This window comes from Erinaceus europaeus, chromosome 13, assembly GCF_950295315.1.
Source record: "Erinaceus europaeus chromosome 13, mEriEur2.1, whole genome shotgun sequence".
Classification (NCBI taxonomy): domain Eukaryota; kingdom Metazoa; phylum Chordata; class Mammalia; order Eulipotyphla; family Erinaceidae; genus Erinaceus; species Erinaceus europaeus.
The window spans coordinates 95,737,377-95,750,520 of NC_080174.1; the positions used below are offsets into that span (position 1 = coordinate 95,737,377).

The window sequence follows — 13,144 nt, forward strand, 5'->3', positions numbered from 1 at the left end:
CCTGTCCAAATCAAAGTGAAAGATAAATTGTGTACACACCCTTGTTCATAGCTGCCCTAAGGGTGTGATAGCTTTGTGATAAGCAAAGATCCTAACAAAGTTTAACATTTTACTTAAAATTGTTTAAGTGATTTAAAAAAAAAAAAGTTTTAAAAATAGTTTCTCAACTAAACAGGCAAAACTGGCTTGGGTTAGTAAAAGATAATACAAGTTATCTTTATGCCTGAGGATGTTGCTGATAAATGAGGTTTAATTTAAATAAGATATGTAAAAAAATTTTTTTTCCAAATAAAACTTATCAAATAAATATGGGGCGGCCTAATGTAGAGCTGTATAGATGTTTTAGCTAACCTTTTTACATTTTATTCAAGAAGTATGTCACTGGTTTCCCTGAGAAAGAACTCTAGATATTAAAACATAAGAGAGATTAGGTAAAAAGTTAAGAGAGTTTAATGTCTGATATAGACAAATATGCTCCGGTTAAAACCTTTATTTTAAAATGTGGTAAGATTTTTTTAATTTACTCATGAGTTACTTTTGCTTTTACAGTGACTCCTTCTGATAAAGTTGTTACTGAGATAACTCCCCTATTTAGAAAGACTATAAAAATAATTATCAAATAATTAATTGGCTTTTGAGAGTACAGATTCTACATGTCAAACTTTAATCAGTTCATTATCTGGCTTGTTTTAAGACACTGTCAGAGGTTTATTTTTGATAAATTAAGGTAATACATGGTGCTTGTAGTCTGATAAATTTGTTTTGGCAAATCCTGATTTAACAAAATTATTATTTTGAACATTTAAGCTATGAGGTTTTATCTTAGCCTTTTAAGTTGCTATATTAGAGTTCTAAGGAGCAAAATCTATTAAGTTTTATATCTACACTTACTCATGATAGCTTTGTGATAAGTAAAGATCTTAGTAAACTAAGTTACAGTAGTGTGCTTAAACTGTTTAATCTGTTAAAAATAATGCAAAAAAATGGTAAACATTTTTTCATGCCAACACATTAGGTATTGACTTTCTATAACATACTGGTATATTTTAATAAAGAGCCTTCTAAAATCATATAAAAAAACTCAAGCTAATTCTAACCATTAGATCATCAATTAACTTGGTACAAGTTCTCTCCCTAAGTAAATAATTATAGGTACATCTGCACATGAAGAAATGACTGCTCATATGGTAAAGATTTAAAACTAAACATTTTGCTTTTTTAATTTATGGGTGTGTGATGACTCCTAAAGTCACTCATATCCTAAAATTTTTTTCCTCTCATTTCTTTACAAGCCTATTAAAATTTTAATGGTTGATCTGCCATAGTGAGAGCACTTTACTGGCTCCTGCATTGTTTAATTAAGATCTTGCTATTCAGACTTTTAAGATTAATCTCCATTGATAAAAGCCAATGCTCTCTGACAGATTGATGTAATTCACCTGCCCATGTTTAGTAAACAAAAACATTTTTTTCTCAGTTGGTATTTTTTCCAAATTTATGTGGGCTACAGCTCAAACAACAACAAAAAGCTCAAAAACCTTAGGAGCCATATGCTTTGTTTTGCTTCAAGAGACATCCAATCCATGTATTTCTGTTTCCTTTAGAACATTAAAAGCTCAATAAGTAAATAAAAAAGGGGAATGCACCCCCAGTATTCAGTTGGCTAAAGTGTCAATGAAGTAACTATACAAAGCCTTTTTAATATTTACAAAAATTCGAATTGTCCATTTATTATATCTCATTGACAAAGCCACCCACTTTTCCAGCCATAGAGACATATTTCTTCTTTTTCTTTTTTCAACACTCGATGTCCATATTTGTTTTCCTTTTATTATGGTGGATGATATTATTGCTCTTGCAAAATCCAGAGTCCCTGTTGGCAAGTCCTTACCACAAAAGACTCCATGGCAGCATATACTCCAGCTAACCTCACCAGCCTATCCAAGTCTTCTCTTTCTGCTGACCTACCACTGCTGACTTCATCCTTGCATGTTTATTGACTGCTCACATTTCTCAAAATATTCCTCATGTTCAAGGAACCTCATCTAATGTGTATGCACCTCCTCTGTTTGTGTTTTGGTACACCACCACCCTATATTTTCATGTCAATTCTTCTCTAACTGGTCATTGCCTCCTAGTTTTGCTTGTTCCACAGCTGACCCTCTATGAAGAAGAACTTCATAAGTTGGCGCTGACGACCACCAGAGGACCAGACTGCTGTGTTTCTTCCCCTGGACATCACATCCACTGACTGCTTCCCTTAGACTTGCTGGTGGCACGCTAGGACATTTTGATGCCCCTTATGGGACCCCTGATTAGTCTTTTGTTAATGATTACTTTGGGACCTTTTATTTTTAATAAGATTATTGGCTTTATAAAACAACAAATTGACTCCTTGGCATCAAAACCCTTACAAATATATTATCACAGACTTGATTTGGCTGACAGAGGCTTGGCTGAACCTAAGGGTGACAGACCTCTTTTAGGAGTTGCATAAAACTCAGATTTATGCACGCCAGCCTTGGCATGGCATGGGCACTGGTAAGGGGTGCAAGGCTAAGCACTGCAGAGGGAGGACCCTATATAGTCCGCCTCTGAGTCCCCCGTGAAGCAAATCTGATTTGCATGGAGGTTGGTGTTGGTCATCAGAACTCTTCGCCATGAGTTTTCCTCACCTTAGAAATAGTGGCTCTGCCTCCCCTCCCCAAAAAGACACCAAGAGCCGTATAAGATGTGGGAAGATCAGGTCTATATTTACCCCGCGGGAGAAATCAGGTCAATACTTCTCCCCTCTGGTTAATGCCCACTTATCTCTTGATAAGATTCCTAGCTTTTACCCTCAATTTCCTGCCTCACTTAAATTATAAAAAGGGAGGACATGCGGGGAGCCTAGGCCTTAGCTAAGACTCTCACATAGCCGGTGAGAGGACATTCCGATCATTGGAACTGAGATTACCATCTAGCTGTTTGGAAAGTTGCTCACCCACCTCCCTCCCCCACTACCTTAGCAGAACTTCCTCATGGTGTGTGCTTAAAATGCAGCTGCAAAATAAAATTTTCAGAGCTTGATCAGACTTCCTGTCTTGCTCTTGTTCTTCGTGTCTCTTGTCCCCTCCATTCTCTCGCCCCCTACCCTAGGTTTCCGTCGATAACCCCGCAGGCCGGGGCAATGCTATCTTCTGCCCTTCCACTGTGAATCCTTTTATGTTTACGAAGACTACTGGAATTATTAAATGTTTTACTGCATAGTTTACATTCATATGGTTTCTCACCACTGTGAATTCTTACATGTATCCGAAGACTACTGGAACAAGTGAATGTTTTACTACATTGTTTACATTCATAGGGTTTCTCACCACTGTGAATTCTTTCATGTTCCCAAAGAAGACTGGATCTCCTGAATGTTCTGTTACATTGTTTACATTCATAGGGTTTCTCACCACTGTGAATTCTTTCATGTGACCGAAGATGACTGGAACAACTGAAAGTTTTACTACACTGTTTACATTCATAGAGTTTCTCTCCACTGTGAATTCTTTCATGTAGCTGAAGACCACCAGATTGCCGGAATGTTTTACCACATTGTTTACATTCATAGGGTTTCTCTCCACTATGAATTCTTTCATGTGTCCGAAGATGACTGGAACAACTGAATGTTTTACTACACTGTTTGCATTCATAGGGTTTCTCTCCACTGTGAATTCTTTCATGTGCCCGAAGACTACTGTCATAACTGAATGTTTTACTACACTGTTTGCATTCATAGGGTTTCTCTCCACTGTGAATTCTTTCATGTTGCTGAAGAGTTCCAGATTGCCGGAATGTTTTACTACACTGTTTACATTGATAGGGTTTCTCTCCACTGTGAATTCTTTCATGTTGCTCAAGAGTTCCAGATTGCCGGAATGTTTTACTACACTGTTTACATTGATAGGGTCTCTCTCCACTGTGAATTCTTTCATGTCTCTGAAGATGACTGGAACAACTGAATGTTTTACTACACTGTTTGCATTCATAGGGTTTCTCTCCACTGTGAATTCTTTCATGTGCCCGAAGACTATTGTCATAACTGAATGTTTTACTACACTGTTTGCATTCATAGGTTTTCTCTCCACTGTGAATTCTTTCATGTTGCTGAAGAGTTCCAGATTGCCGGAATGTTTTACTACACTGTTTACATTGATAGGGTTTCTCTCCACTGTGAATTCTTTCATGTTGCTGAAGAGTTCCAGATTGCCGGAATGTTTTACTACACTGTTTACATTGATAGGGTTTCTCTCCACTGTGAATTCTTTCATGTGACCGAAGATGACTGGAACAACTGAATGTTTTACTACACTGTTTACATTCATAGGGCTTCTCTCCACTGTGAATTCTTTCATGTTGCTGAAGATCCTTGGATTGCCTGAATGTTTTACTACATAATTTACACTCATAGGGCTTCTCTCCACTGTGAATTCTTTCATGTGCCAGAAGACTACTGGAACAACTGAATGTTTTCCTACATAGTTTACATTCATAGGGTTTCTCTCCACTGTGAATTCTTTCATGTTTTTGAAGATGAATAGGATATGTGAATAATTTGTTGTATACTTCACATTCTTGAGATAGTCCAGCATTATGACTATCCTTGCCCTCAGATATTTTTACTGTTGTATTACTGTAAAATAATGAAGAATTAATTAATGACATTTTAATGAATAACACTGTGATTAAAAAAATGCAGGACACTGTTTTACTTAATAAGCCACAAAAATCAGACTTTAGAAATAGATTTGAGTAAAACATATACTGAGGGAGGGAGTCGAGTGGTAGTGCAGCAGGTTAAGCACATGTGGTGCAAAGTGTAAGGTATCTCTTTTGAGCTCCTGACTCCCCACCTGCAGAGGAGGTGCTTCACAGGCTATGAAACAGGTCTGCCGGTGCCTATCTTACTCTGCCCCCGTGTTCCCATCCTCTCTCCATTTCTCTCTGTCCTATCCAACACGAAATCAAGAACAATAAATATAGTAAATACAACAATAAAAAACAAGGACAACAAAAGGGATAATAATTAAATATTAGAAAAAAACAAAATGATAAAACCACAGATATTGAAAAATAATAAAAAGATCTCTAGTTAAAAGTAAAGTTTAAAAAAATGTTAAAAACGGCTGGGCAGTGGTGTACCTGGCTGAGTGCACATGCTACAATGAGCAAAGAACAGGCTTCATGCCCCCATCCCCACCTGCAGGAGGAGCTTTGCAAGTGGTCAAGTAGGAATGCAGGAGTCTTTGTCTTTCCCCTCTCTACCTCCCCATTCCTATTGATTTCTGTGTGTCCCTATCCAATAAATAAGTAAATAAATTTAAAAAACTCATAATACCTAAATACTTTCATATAAATATATTATGCCAAATATAATGGTATCATTACAGGTATTTTACATACATTAATTGGTTAATAGCAAGTTTTGGATCTGTGTTCAAATTTTACACTAGAAATATTGATCTATTCTGGAAGGGCTACCTCTAAGTATCATAAAAATATAGATATTTGCAAGGATCATGGTTCCAGCCCCCGGCTCCCCATGCGCAGGAGGGTTCCTTCACAGGTGGTGAGGCAGGTCTGCAGGTATCTATCTATCTCTCCCACTCTCTGTCTTCCCCAACAACAACAACATCAATAACAATAACTACAACAATGAAAAACAAGGACAAAAAAAAAAAATAAATAAAAAATATTTAAATATATAGATATTCATACATTGAAGATATTCTTATTGCTTCCAAGTGTATTATTTTATAAATACTTAACATCTTTGCCCCTTATATTTAAATTTTTCCATTTACTTGTTACATGTGAGAAAGATCTTCCTGTAAAGTGGAAAAAAGACAGATAATGTAGGACATCATTATGGTACTCAGTGCCTCAGATAGGAACTTCAGTCATGTACATCACATACATCACATTGGAGTCACTTGTCCAATGATTCTATAACCGAGTCATGAAGTATTTTTGATTTGCTTATTTAAAAATTGCTCTATTTATGGCAGTGACTATAACTTTCATCTCCTGAATGAACTGTATTAAAAGGGGTCATATGCAATTGTTAGGTCAGTAGAGAGCACACAATTAAGAAGCCATGAGTCTACTTATTCAGGGAAACCATGCAGGCACCTGATCTCAGTCAATTACAGAGACAACACTTTTGAAAACACAGTCGTTTTTTTAGGTGGTACATCATGTTTTATTATAAATGTGACTCTCACCTTTGTTTACTCCCATGGAAGATATGCTGCCCTTTGGTGGAATGTTCTTGTATCTTTTCTAAAATTGCAAAATATAAAAGGTATTAGAAATTATAAAAATTGGGGCAGAGGGTAGATAGCATAATGGTTATGCAAACAGACTCTCATGCCTGAAGCTCCAAAGTCCCAGGTTCAAACCCCCGCACCACCATAAGCCAGAGCTTAACAGTGTTAAGCTGTTAAAAAAAAAAAGAAAGGAAGGGGGTTGAGCGGTGGTGCAGTGGGTTAAATGCACATGGTGCAAAGCGCAAAGGACATGCATAAGGATCCTGGTTCGCGTCCCCAGCTCCCCACCTGTAGGGGAGTCTCTTCACAGGCAGTGAAGCAGGTCTGCAGGTGTCTTTTTTTCTCTCCCCCTCTCTGTCTTCCCCTCCTCTCTCCATTTCTCTCTGTCCTATCCAACAACGAACATCAACCACAACAAAGCTACAACAAGGGCAACAAAGGGGGAAATAAATGGCCTCCAGGAGCGGTGGATTCATGGTGCAGGCACCAAGCCCAGCAATAACCGTGGAGGAAAAAATAAATTAATTAATAAATTAATTAATCAATGCAAAAAGAAATCATACAAATTGAACTTTTTATCCATCATGAGTCACAATCAAACCTTGTTCACTGAACAGTATCTCTGTCTCTACACGGGTGAACAAAAAGTTGTCTAGTTGAAAAATTAAGGCTATATTAGAGTTACCTAGTGAAAGAAAGTTCCTCAAGTTTTCACACATTACATCTCTGTAGAGTTTCTTCTCCGATGGATTCAATAGTGCCCACTCCTCTTGAGTGAATATCACAGCTACATCTTCATAGGTCACTGAGCCCTAAAATATGTGCAATGTGTTCATGGGAGAAAATGGGAATGACAGCAGATTAGCCATTCAGGCTCTACTTTAGGAAGCCTGTGAAGGATTGTCTCATCTGAAAACATGTCTTTGGTGCCTTGAAAATCAAATACCTCTTAATTATGGTCTAGAAGTTGGTACATTGATTATAACAATGGCCTCTCACAAGGCCGAATTCAATCCCTGGCATCTCGCGTGACAGAGCAATATCCCTATTCTCACTCTTCCCCTCTATACTTTTGTAATTAGTAAATGATAAAACCTTAAAGTTGTGTGGGAGTACAACTGATAGGATGCTCACGTTACTATATAAAAGGACCAAGAATCTATCCTAGTTCTCACATGCACAGGGGAGGGGGTGGCACTGCACTCTTCACAAGTGGTGGAGAAGTTTTGAACATTTCCTTCCTTATTTATAATGTAAAGTTTATATAGGTAAAGAGAATTTGATAGGGAAAGTTAAGTAGAAGGTAACTGGAATTGAACCTATAGCCCCTGGGGACTTAGAGCTCAAAGTTGGTGTGTCTTCTTCTATCTTCAGTTCTTCTCATAAAAAGAAAATAAACATTAATTTCATTTATTATATATGAATAACAATTTCACATCACTCACACACACACAGATAGATATATTTCTACATCACTTTCCTTATTAAATTCTCTTCACCTATATAAAACTCAAAAATATAAATAAGAAAGTAGCCACTGGGTGTAATAAATTCATAGTGAAGACACAGTGATAAAATAAATAAATAAAAGTTTGGATAAAAAAAGAACACATGTGATGATTATAATAAGTTTGTTAGAAATGAAACAGGAAGAGGTGCGGTACGTGACGCAGTGGTAAAGCATTGGACTCTCAAGCATGAGGTGTCGAGTTTGCAGCTTATTTGTACATGACTCTAATGTTCCTCGTTGAACAATTTTATTTATTTTCTCTAGATAGATTAGACAAAAACAAACAAACAAAAACAGGAAACACGCCAGAATAACATCCATGAAGGTTCCCTTTTCATGTCTATCTGTGTCGTCAGGGCTTGAAACTCAGTATCTGCGTGTGACAAGGTTGCACTTTACAACACGAGTCATGTCTTGGTATTCAATTATTTCACAGGGTTTTTATGGTGGCATACCAAGTGGAGACCACAGATGATCACCTGTGAGAACTCAGATGTGTTCAAGACCCAGCTCTCCAACAGCTGTAGAGAGAAGTCTTCACCCCCGCCCCTTTTCTTGTATCTATTTATATCTGTATCTATATATAATGACATTCAACAATGGTGACACTGGGTCTCAGTGATAATACTAAATGGAAAGTTAAGAGATTTAAGAGTAAGTAGCTGGGGAGATAGCATAGTGGTTATACAAAATACTTCCATACTTGAGGCTCTCAACCCCAAGCATCAAGGTAAGCCTGAGCTGAGCACTATGCTGGTCTCTCTCATAGAAATAATTTTTAAAAAATAACATAAAATAAGAGAGTCCAGCTTCCCCAGAGCTCTGCCCCACTTCAAAATGAGCCAGACAGGCTGGGAGTATGGATGGACCTGTTAATGCTCATGTGCAGTAGGGAAGCCATTACAGAAGCCAGACTTCTACCTTTTGGACCCCATAATGGTCCAGGGTCCATACCACTAGAGGGATAAAGAATAGGAGAGTTATCAGGAGAGGAGATGGCATTCTGGTGGTGGGAACTGTATGGAATTCTAACTCTATATCCTATGGTCTGGACAGCATTTCCACTTTTTTTTTTTTAAAGATTTTATTTTATTCATGAGAAACAGAAGAAAAGAAAGAGCCAGACATCGCTCTGGTACGTGTGCTGCCGGCAACAGAACTCAGGACCTCATGCTTGAGTGTCTAGTTCCTTAACCACTGTGCCATCTCCTGGACCACAGCATTAAAATTGTATAAATAAAAATTACATAATAAAAAATGTGAAAATAAATAATAGGGCGGTGAGATAATGTAAAGTTTCACCCTGATCTCTCAGGTTCCAGGCTGTATTCCCTGACCCAGTATAAACCAGAAAAGAGCAGTGCCCTGGCAGAAAGAGACAGAGATACAAAAAGAAATATGATGGGAAAAAAAGAAACAGTAAATGAAACATATATCAATTAAAATTCAACTTATTCAAGAGGGAAAAGAAACAGACATTGATGTTGGTAAGTCACTTACCCAAGAAACTGCCATCTCTTCCTCTTTCCCTGAATGTCTTTCAGGCCAGAAAATGGAAGATCAATCACAGCAATAGCTTGAGACTCTGTTTAAATCTAGCAGCACAACCTCTTCACTGGACAGTATGGTCCCTAGATGGAAGATATTGTAGTGAATAAAAGGTACAATACCCTAGCTGTGCAATGGAAACAGAAGAGGTTATGGAAAGATTTAGCGAGTTATCCTGTCTATTAGTGATGTTGAGGAATTATTCAGATGCAGTGTATGCCTCTAGGTTTTACCACTTCCTGCTACATTCTTGCAGTTCCCTTTTCAACCAATCCTGTCCCGACATTTCACGCCTGGTTGTTGCCCAGTAAAAGCCCTCCCACCTCCCCCCACGTCCCCCTCTCTCTCTTGGCGCGTGCCCTCTCACTCTCTCCTGGTGGTGAGGTATGGGGAGGGCCATTTTTGACTGACTCCACCTGGCCTGAGCCACCCCCTTCTGATCCAATAATAAAGACTGGTGTACCAAATTTGCTCCGGCACGGCAGCATGTGAGGTGGCCGCAAGGTCACTGCATAGGACCAGCCCCAGCAGGCCAGTCCCGCATGGCCACAGACAAGCAGCTGGCGGCCACCTGCAGCTGCACAACTGCGCACTCGGCAACCGCAGCCCTGCGCCTGTGCAGAGGCGCCGGTCGGCCCAAGGCCAAGGCCAGAGGCCACCGCGATCAGCGCCGCTCCACTCTGCGTGTCCACGCCGGTCCGCCGGAGCCTGCCGGGGACACCCTGCGCCCACCCCAGCAGCTCATGCTGTGACCCTATGGGCCCCGCACCTCCCCGGGCCCCAAAGCGGGATGAGGGGAAGCGGGACCCAGACCTGCAGGGAGGTGGCGCAGAATGGCCAGAGGCGAGGCTGGTGCACCTCCCCGACACACGCAGAGCCCCAGGTCTTTAATGGTCGGGTCACGCTGAGGCCTCCCCCGGCTCCCGCCACCACCCCACACCCACCAGCTGTGACTAACCTTATACTTTTTCTTCAACAAAAGCATTCACAAAAATCTAGTAAAATGGGAGTTGGGAGGTGGTGTAGCAGGTTAAGCGCATGTCGCAAGGATCTCAGGGACCAGCCTAAGGTTCCGGTTTGAGCCATTGGCTCCCCACATGCAGGGAGTCACTTCACAGGAGAAGCAGGTCTGCAGGTGTCTATCTTTCTCTCCCCCTCTGTCTTCCCCCCCCCTCCATTTCTCTCTGTCCTATCCAACAGCAACAACATCAATAATGACTACAACAATAAAAAAAACAGGGCAAGATAAGGGAATATTTTTTAAATGACAGTTTCATTATAAAGATACCAGAGCCATCTAACAAAGATGTTATCAATAAAAACAACAATAACTACAACTACAATAAAAGAACCAAGGACAACAAAAAGGGAAAATAAAATAAAAAGTATATATTTTAAAAAGTTAGACACACCTGGTGTAAGCTCTGCAAGGAGGCTGATTTAAACCTAGGAATTTCAGGTGAGGGTAGGATTTCCGCCAGTGGCAGAGGAAGAATGTAGGAGAGCTCTAAGGAATCAAGGAAGAGTCCTACAACCCACACTTAAGCCAGGGATAAGCAGTGTCCTGGCAGAAAGCAAAAGAAACAAGAGCTACAGAAAGAAATATGGGCAAAAAAGAAACAGTAAATTAAACATGTATATATTAAAATACACTTTCACCCTCTGGCAATCAGAGGATGAAAAGGGCTAAGGAAACATGGGGTTGGCCCACAGCAGCCTAAGACCAACTCCCACACTAGAGGAGTAAGGGAACCAGCTACAGACAAAAGATCACTAAAGATAATTTCTTTGCAATTTTTTATGTTCATTTATCTTCTCTTTTGTTGCCCTTGTTTTCGATTGTTGTAGTTATTGTTATTATGGATGTCATCGTTGCTGGATAAGACAAAGAAAAATGGAAAGAGGAGGGGAAGACAAAGAGGGGGAGAGAAAGATAAGACACCTGGGAGTCAACTCATCAGCAGGTGGGGAGCCGTGGGCTCAAACCCGGATCCTTACTCTGGTCCTTGTGCTTTGCGACACGTGCGCTTAACCTGCTGTGCTACCATCCAGCTCCCTAGATAATTTACATATCATGTTCACAAACAGTGAAGCAGGTCTTCAGGTGTATTTCTCTCCGTCTATCTTCCCATCCTCTCTCCATTGCTCTCTGTCCTATCCAACAACAAGGACATCAATAATAACTCCAACAATAAAAAAACAAGAGCAACAAAAGGGAATAAAGGCAAAAGGTCACTACAGATAGTTTCTTTTTAATTAATTTATTTATTTTCCCTTTTGTTGCCCTTGTTTTTTATTGTTGTAATTACTGGTGTCGTTGTTGTAGGATAGAACAGAGAGAAATGGAGAGAGGAGAGGAAGGCAGAGGTGGGGAGAGAAAGACAGACACCTGCGGACCTGCTTCACCACCTGTGAATCAACTCTCCTGCAGATGGAGAGCCGGGGGCTCAAACTGGGATCCTTAGGCTGCTCCTTGCTCTACACACCATGTGCGCTTAACCCACTGAGCTACCACCCCACTCCCGATTATTAGGGTTTTATTAATCTGGATTTTTTTCTTTTTCTTGTAATTTTTATTTATTTATCTTCCCTTTTGTTGCCCTTGTCTTTTTTTTATTGTTGTAGTTGTTGTAGTTGATGTCGTCATTGTTGGATAAGACAGAGAGAAATGGAGAGAGGAGGGGAAGACAGAGAGGAGGAGAGGAAGACAGACACCTGCAGATCTGCTTCACTGCCTGTGAAGGGACTCCCGTGCAGGTGGGGAGCCAGAGGCTCGAACCTGGATCCTCATGCAGGTCCTTGGACTTAGCGCCACCTGCACTTAACGCGCTGCTGTACCGCCCAGCTCCTGATTTTTTCTTTTTACAGGGTTTCTTCCTTGTATTTTTTAATTAACTTTTTTAAATTGGGGAATAAATGTTTCACATTCAATAGTAAGTAAAATAGTTTGTACATGCATAACATTCCACAGATTCCCATATAACAGTATAGCCCCCACGAGGTCCTCTGAATCGTTCTTGGACCTGTATTCACCCAACCCATACACCCCCACCCCAGTCTTTTACTTTGGTGCTATACACCAATTTCATTTCAGGTTCTACTTGTGTGTGTTTTTTTTTCTGATCTTGTTTTTCAACTTCTGCCTGAGAGTGATATCATCCCATATTCATCCTTCTGTTTCTGACGTATTTCACTCAACATGAATTTTTCAAGGTCTATCCAACATCGGCTGAAAACGGTGAAGTCACCATTTTTTACAGCTGAGTAGTATTCCATTGTGTATATATACCACAATTTGCACAGCCACTCATCTGTTGTTGAACACCTGGGTTGCTTCCAGGTTTTGGCTATTACAAATTGTGCTGCCAAGAACATATGTGTACACAGATCTTTTTGGTTGGATGTGTTGGGTTCCTTAGGATATATCCCCAGGAGAGGAATTGCAGAATCATAGGGTAGGTCCATTTCTAGCCTTGTGAGAGTTCTCCAGATATTCTCCACTGAGGTTGGACAAATTTACATTCCCATTAGCAGTGTAGGAGGATTCCTTTGACCCCCACACCCTCTACAGCATTTGCTGCTGTTACCTTCTCTGTTGTATGACATTCTCACAGTAGTGAAGTGGTATCTCATTGTTGTCTTTATTTGCATTTCTCTGACAATCAGAGACTTGGAGAATTTTTTCAAGTATTTCTCAGCATTTTGGATCTCTTCTGTGGTGAATATTCTGTCCATGTCCTCCCCCCATTTTTGGATGGGGTTATTTGTTGTCTTGTTGATTTTGGCAAGC

General features: G+C 39.9%; 2 protein-coding genes across 3 annotated transcripts in view; both read right to left on the reverse strand.

Annotated features, from left to right (window-relative positions):
- LOC132542421 (zinc finger protein 709-like) overlaps positions 1-13,144 on the reverse strand; it is a 215,596-nt gene that overhangs the window by 169,097 nt on the left and 33,355 nt on the right. The gene's annotated exons all lie outside the window — the stretch shown is intronic.
- The window catches only part of LOC132542418 (zinc finger protein 709-like), a 43,910-nt gene continuing 32,468 nt past the window's right edge, over positions 1,703-13,144 (reverse strand). The window contains exons 1-4 of one of the 2 annotated variants that reach the window (XM_060205008.1): positions 9,307-9,439; positions 6,982-7,108; positions 6,252-6,309; positions 1,703-4,660 (exon numbers count right to left, since the gene is read on the reverse strand). In XM_060205008.1, coding sequence (XP_060060991.1) covers positions 3,130-4,660; positions 6,252-6,309; positions 6,982-7,108; positions 9,307-9,321 — 1,731 coding nt within the window. In that variant the 5' untranslated portion in view covers positions 9,322-9,439 and the 3' untranslated portion in view covers positions 1,703-3,129. Of the gene's footprint in view, positions 4,661-6,251; positions 6,310-6,981; positions 7,109-9,306; positions 9,440-13,144 lie in introns of those variants that run through there. The other variant, XM_060205009.1, reaches the window with a different exon arrangement.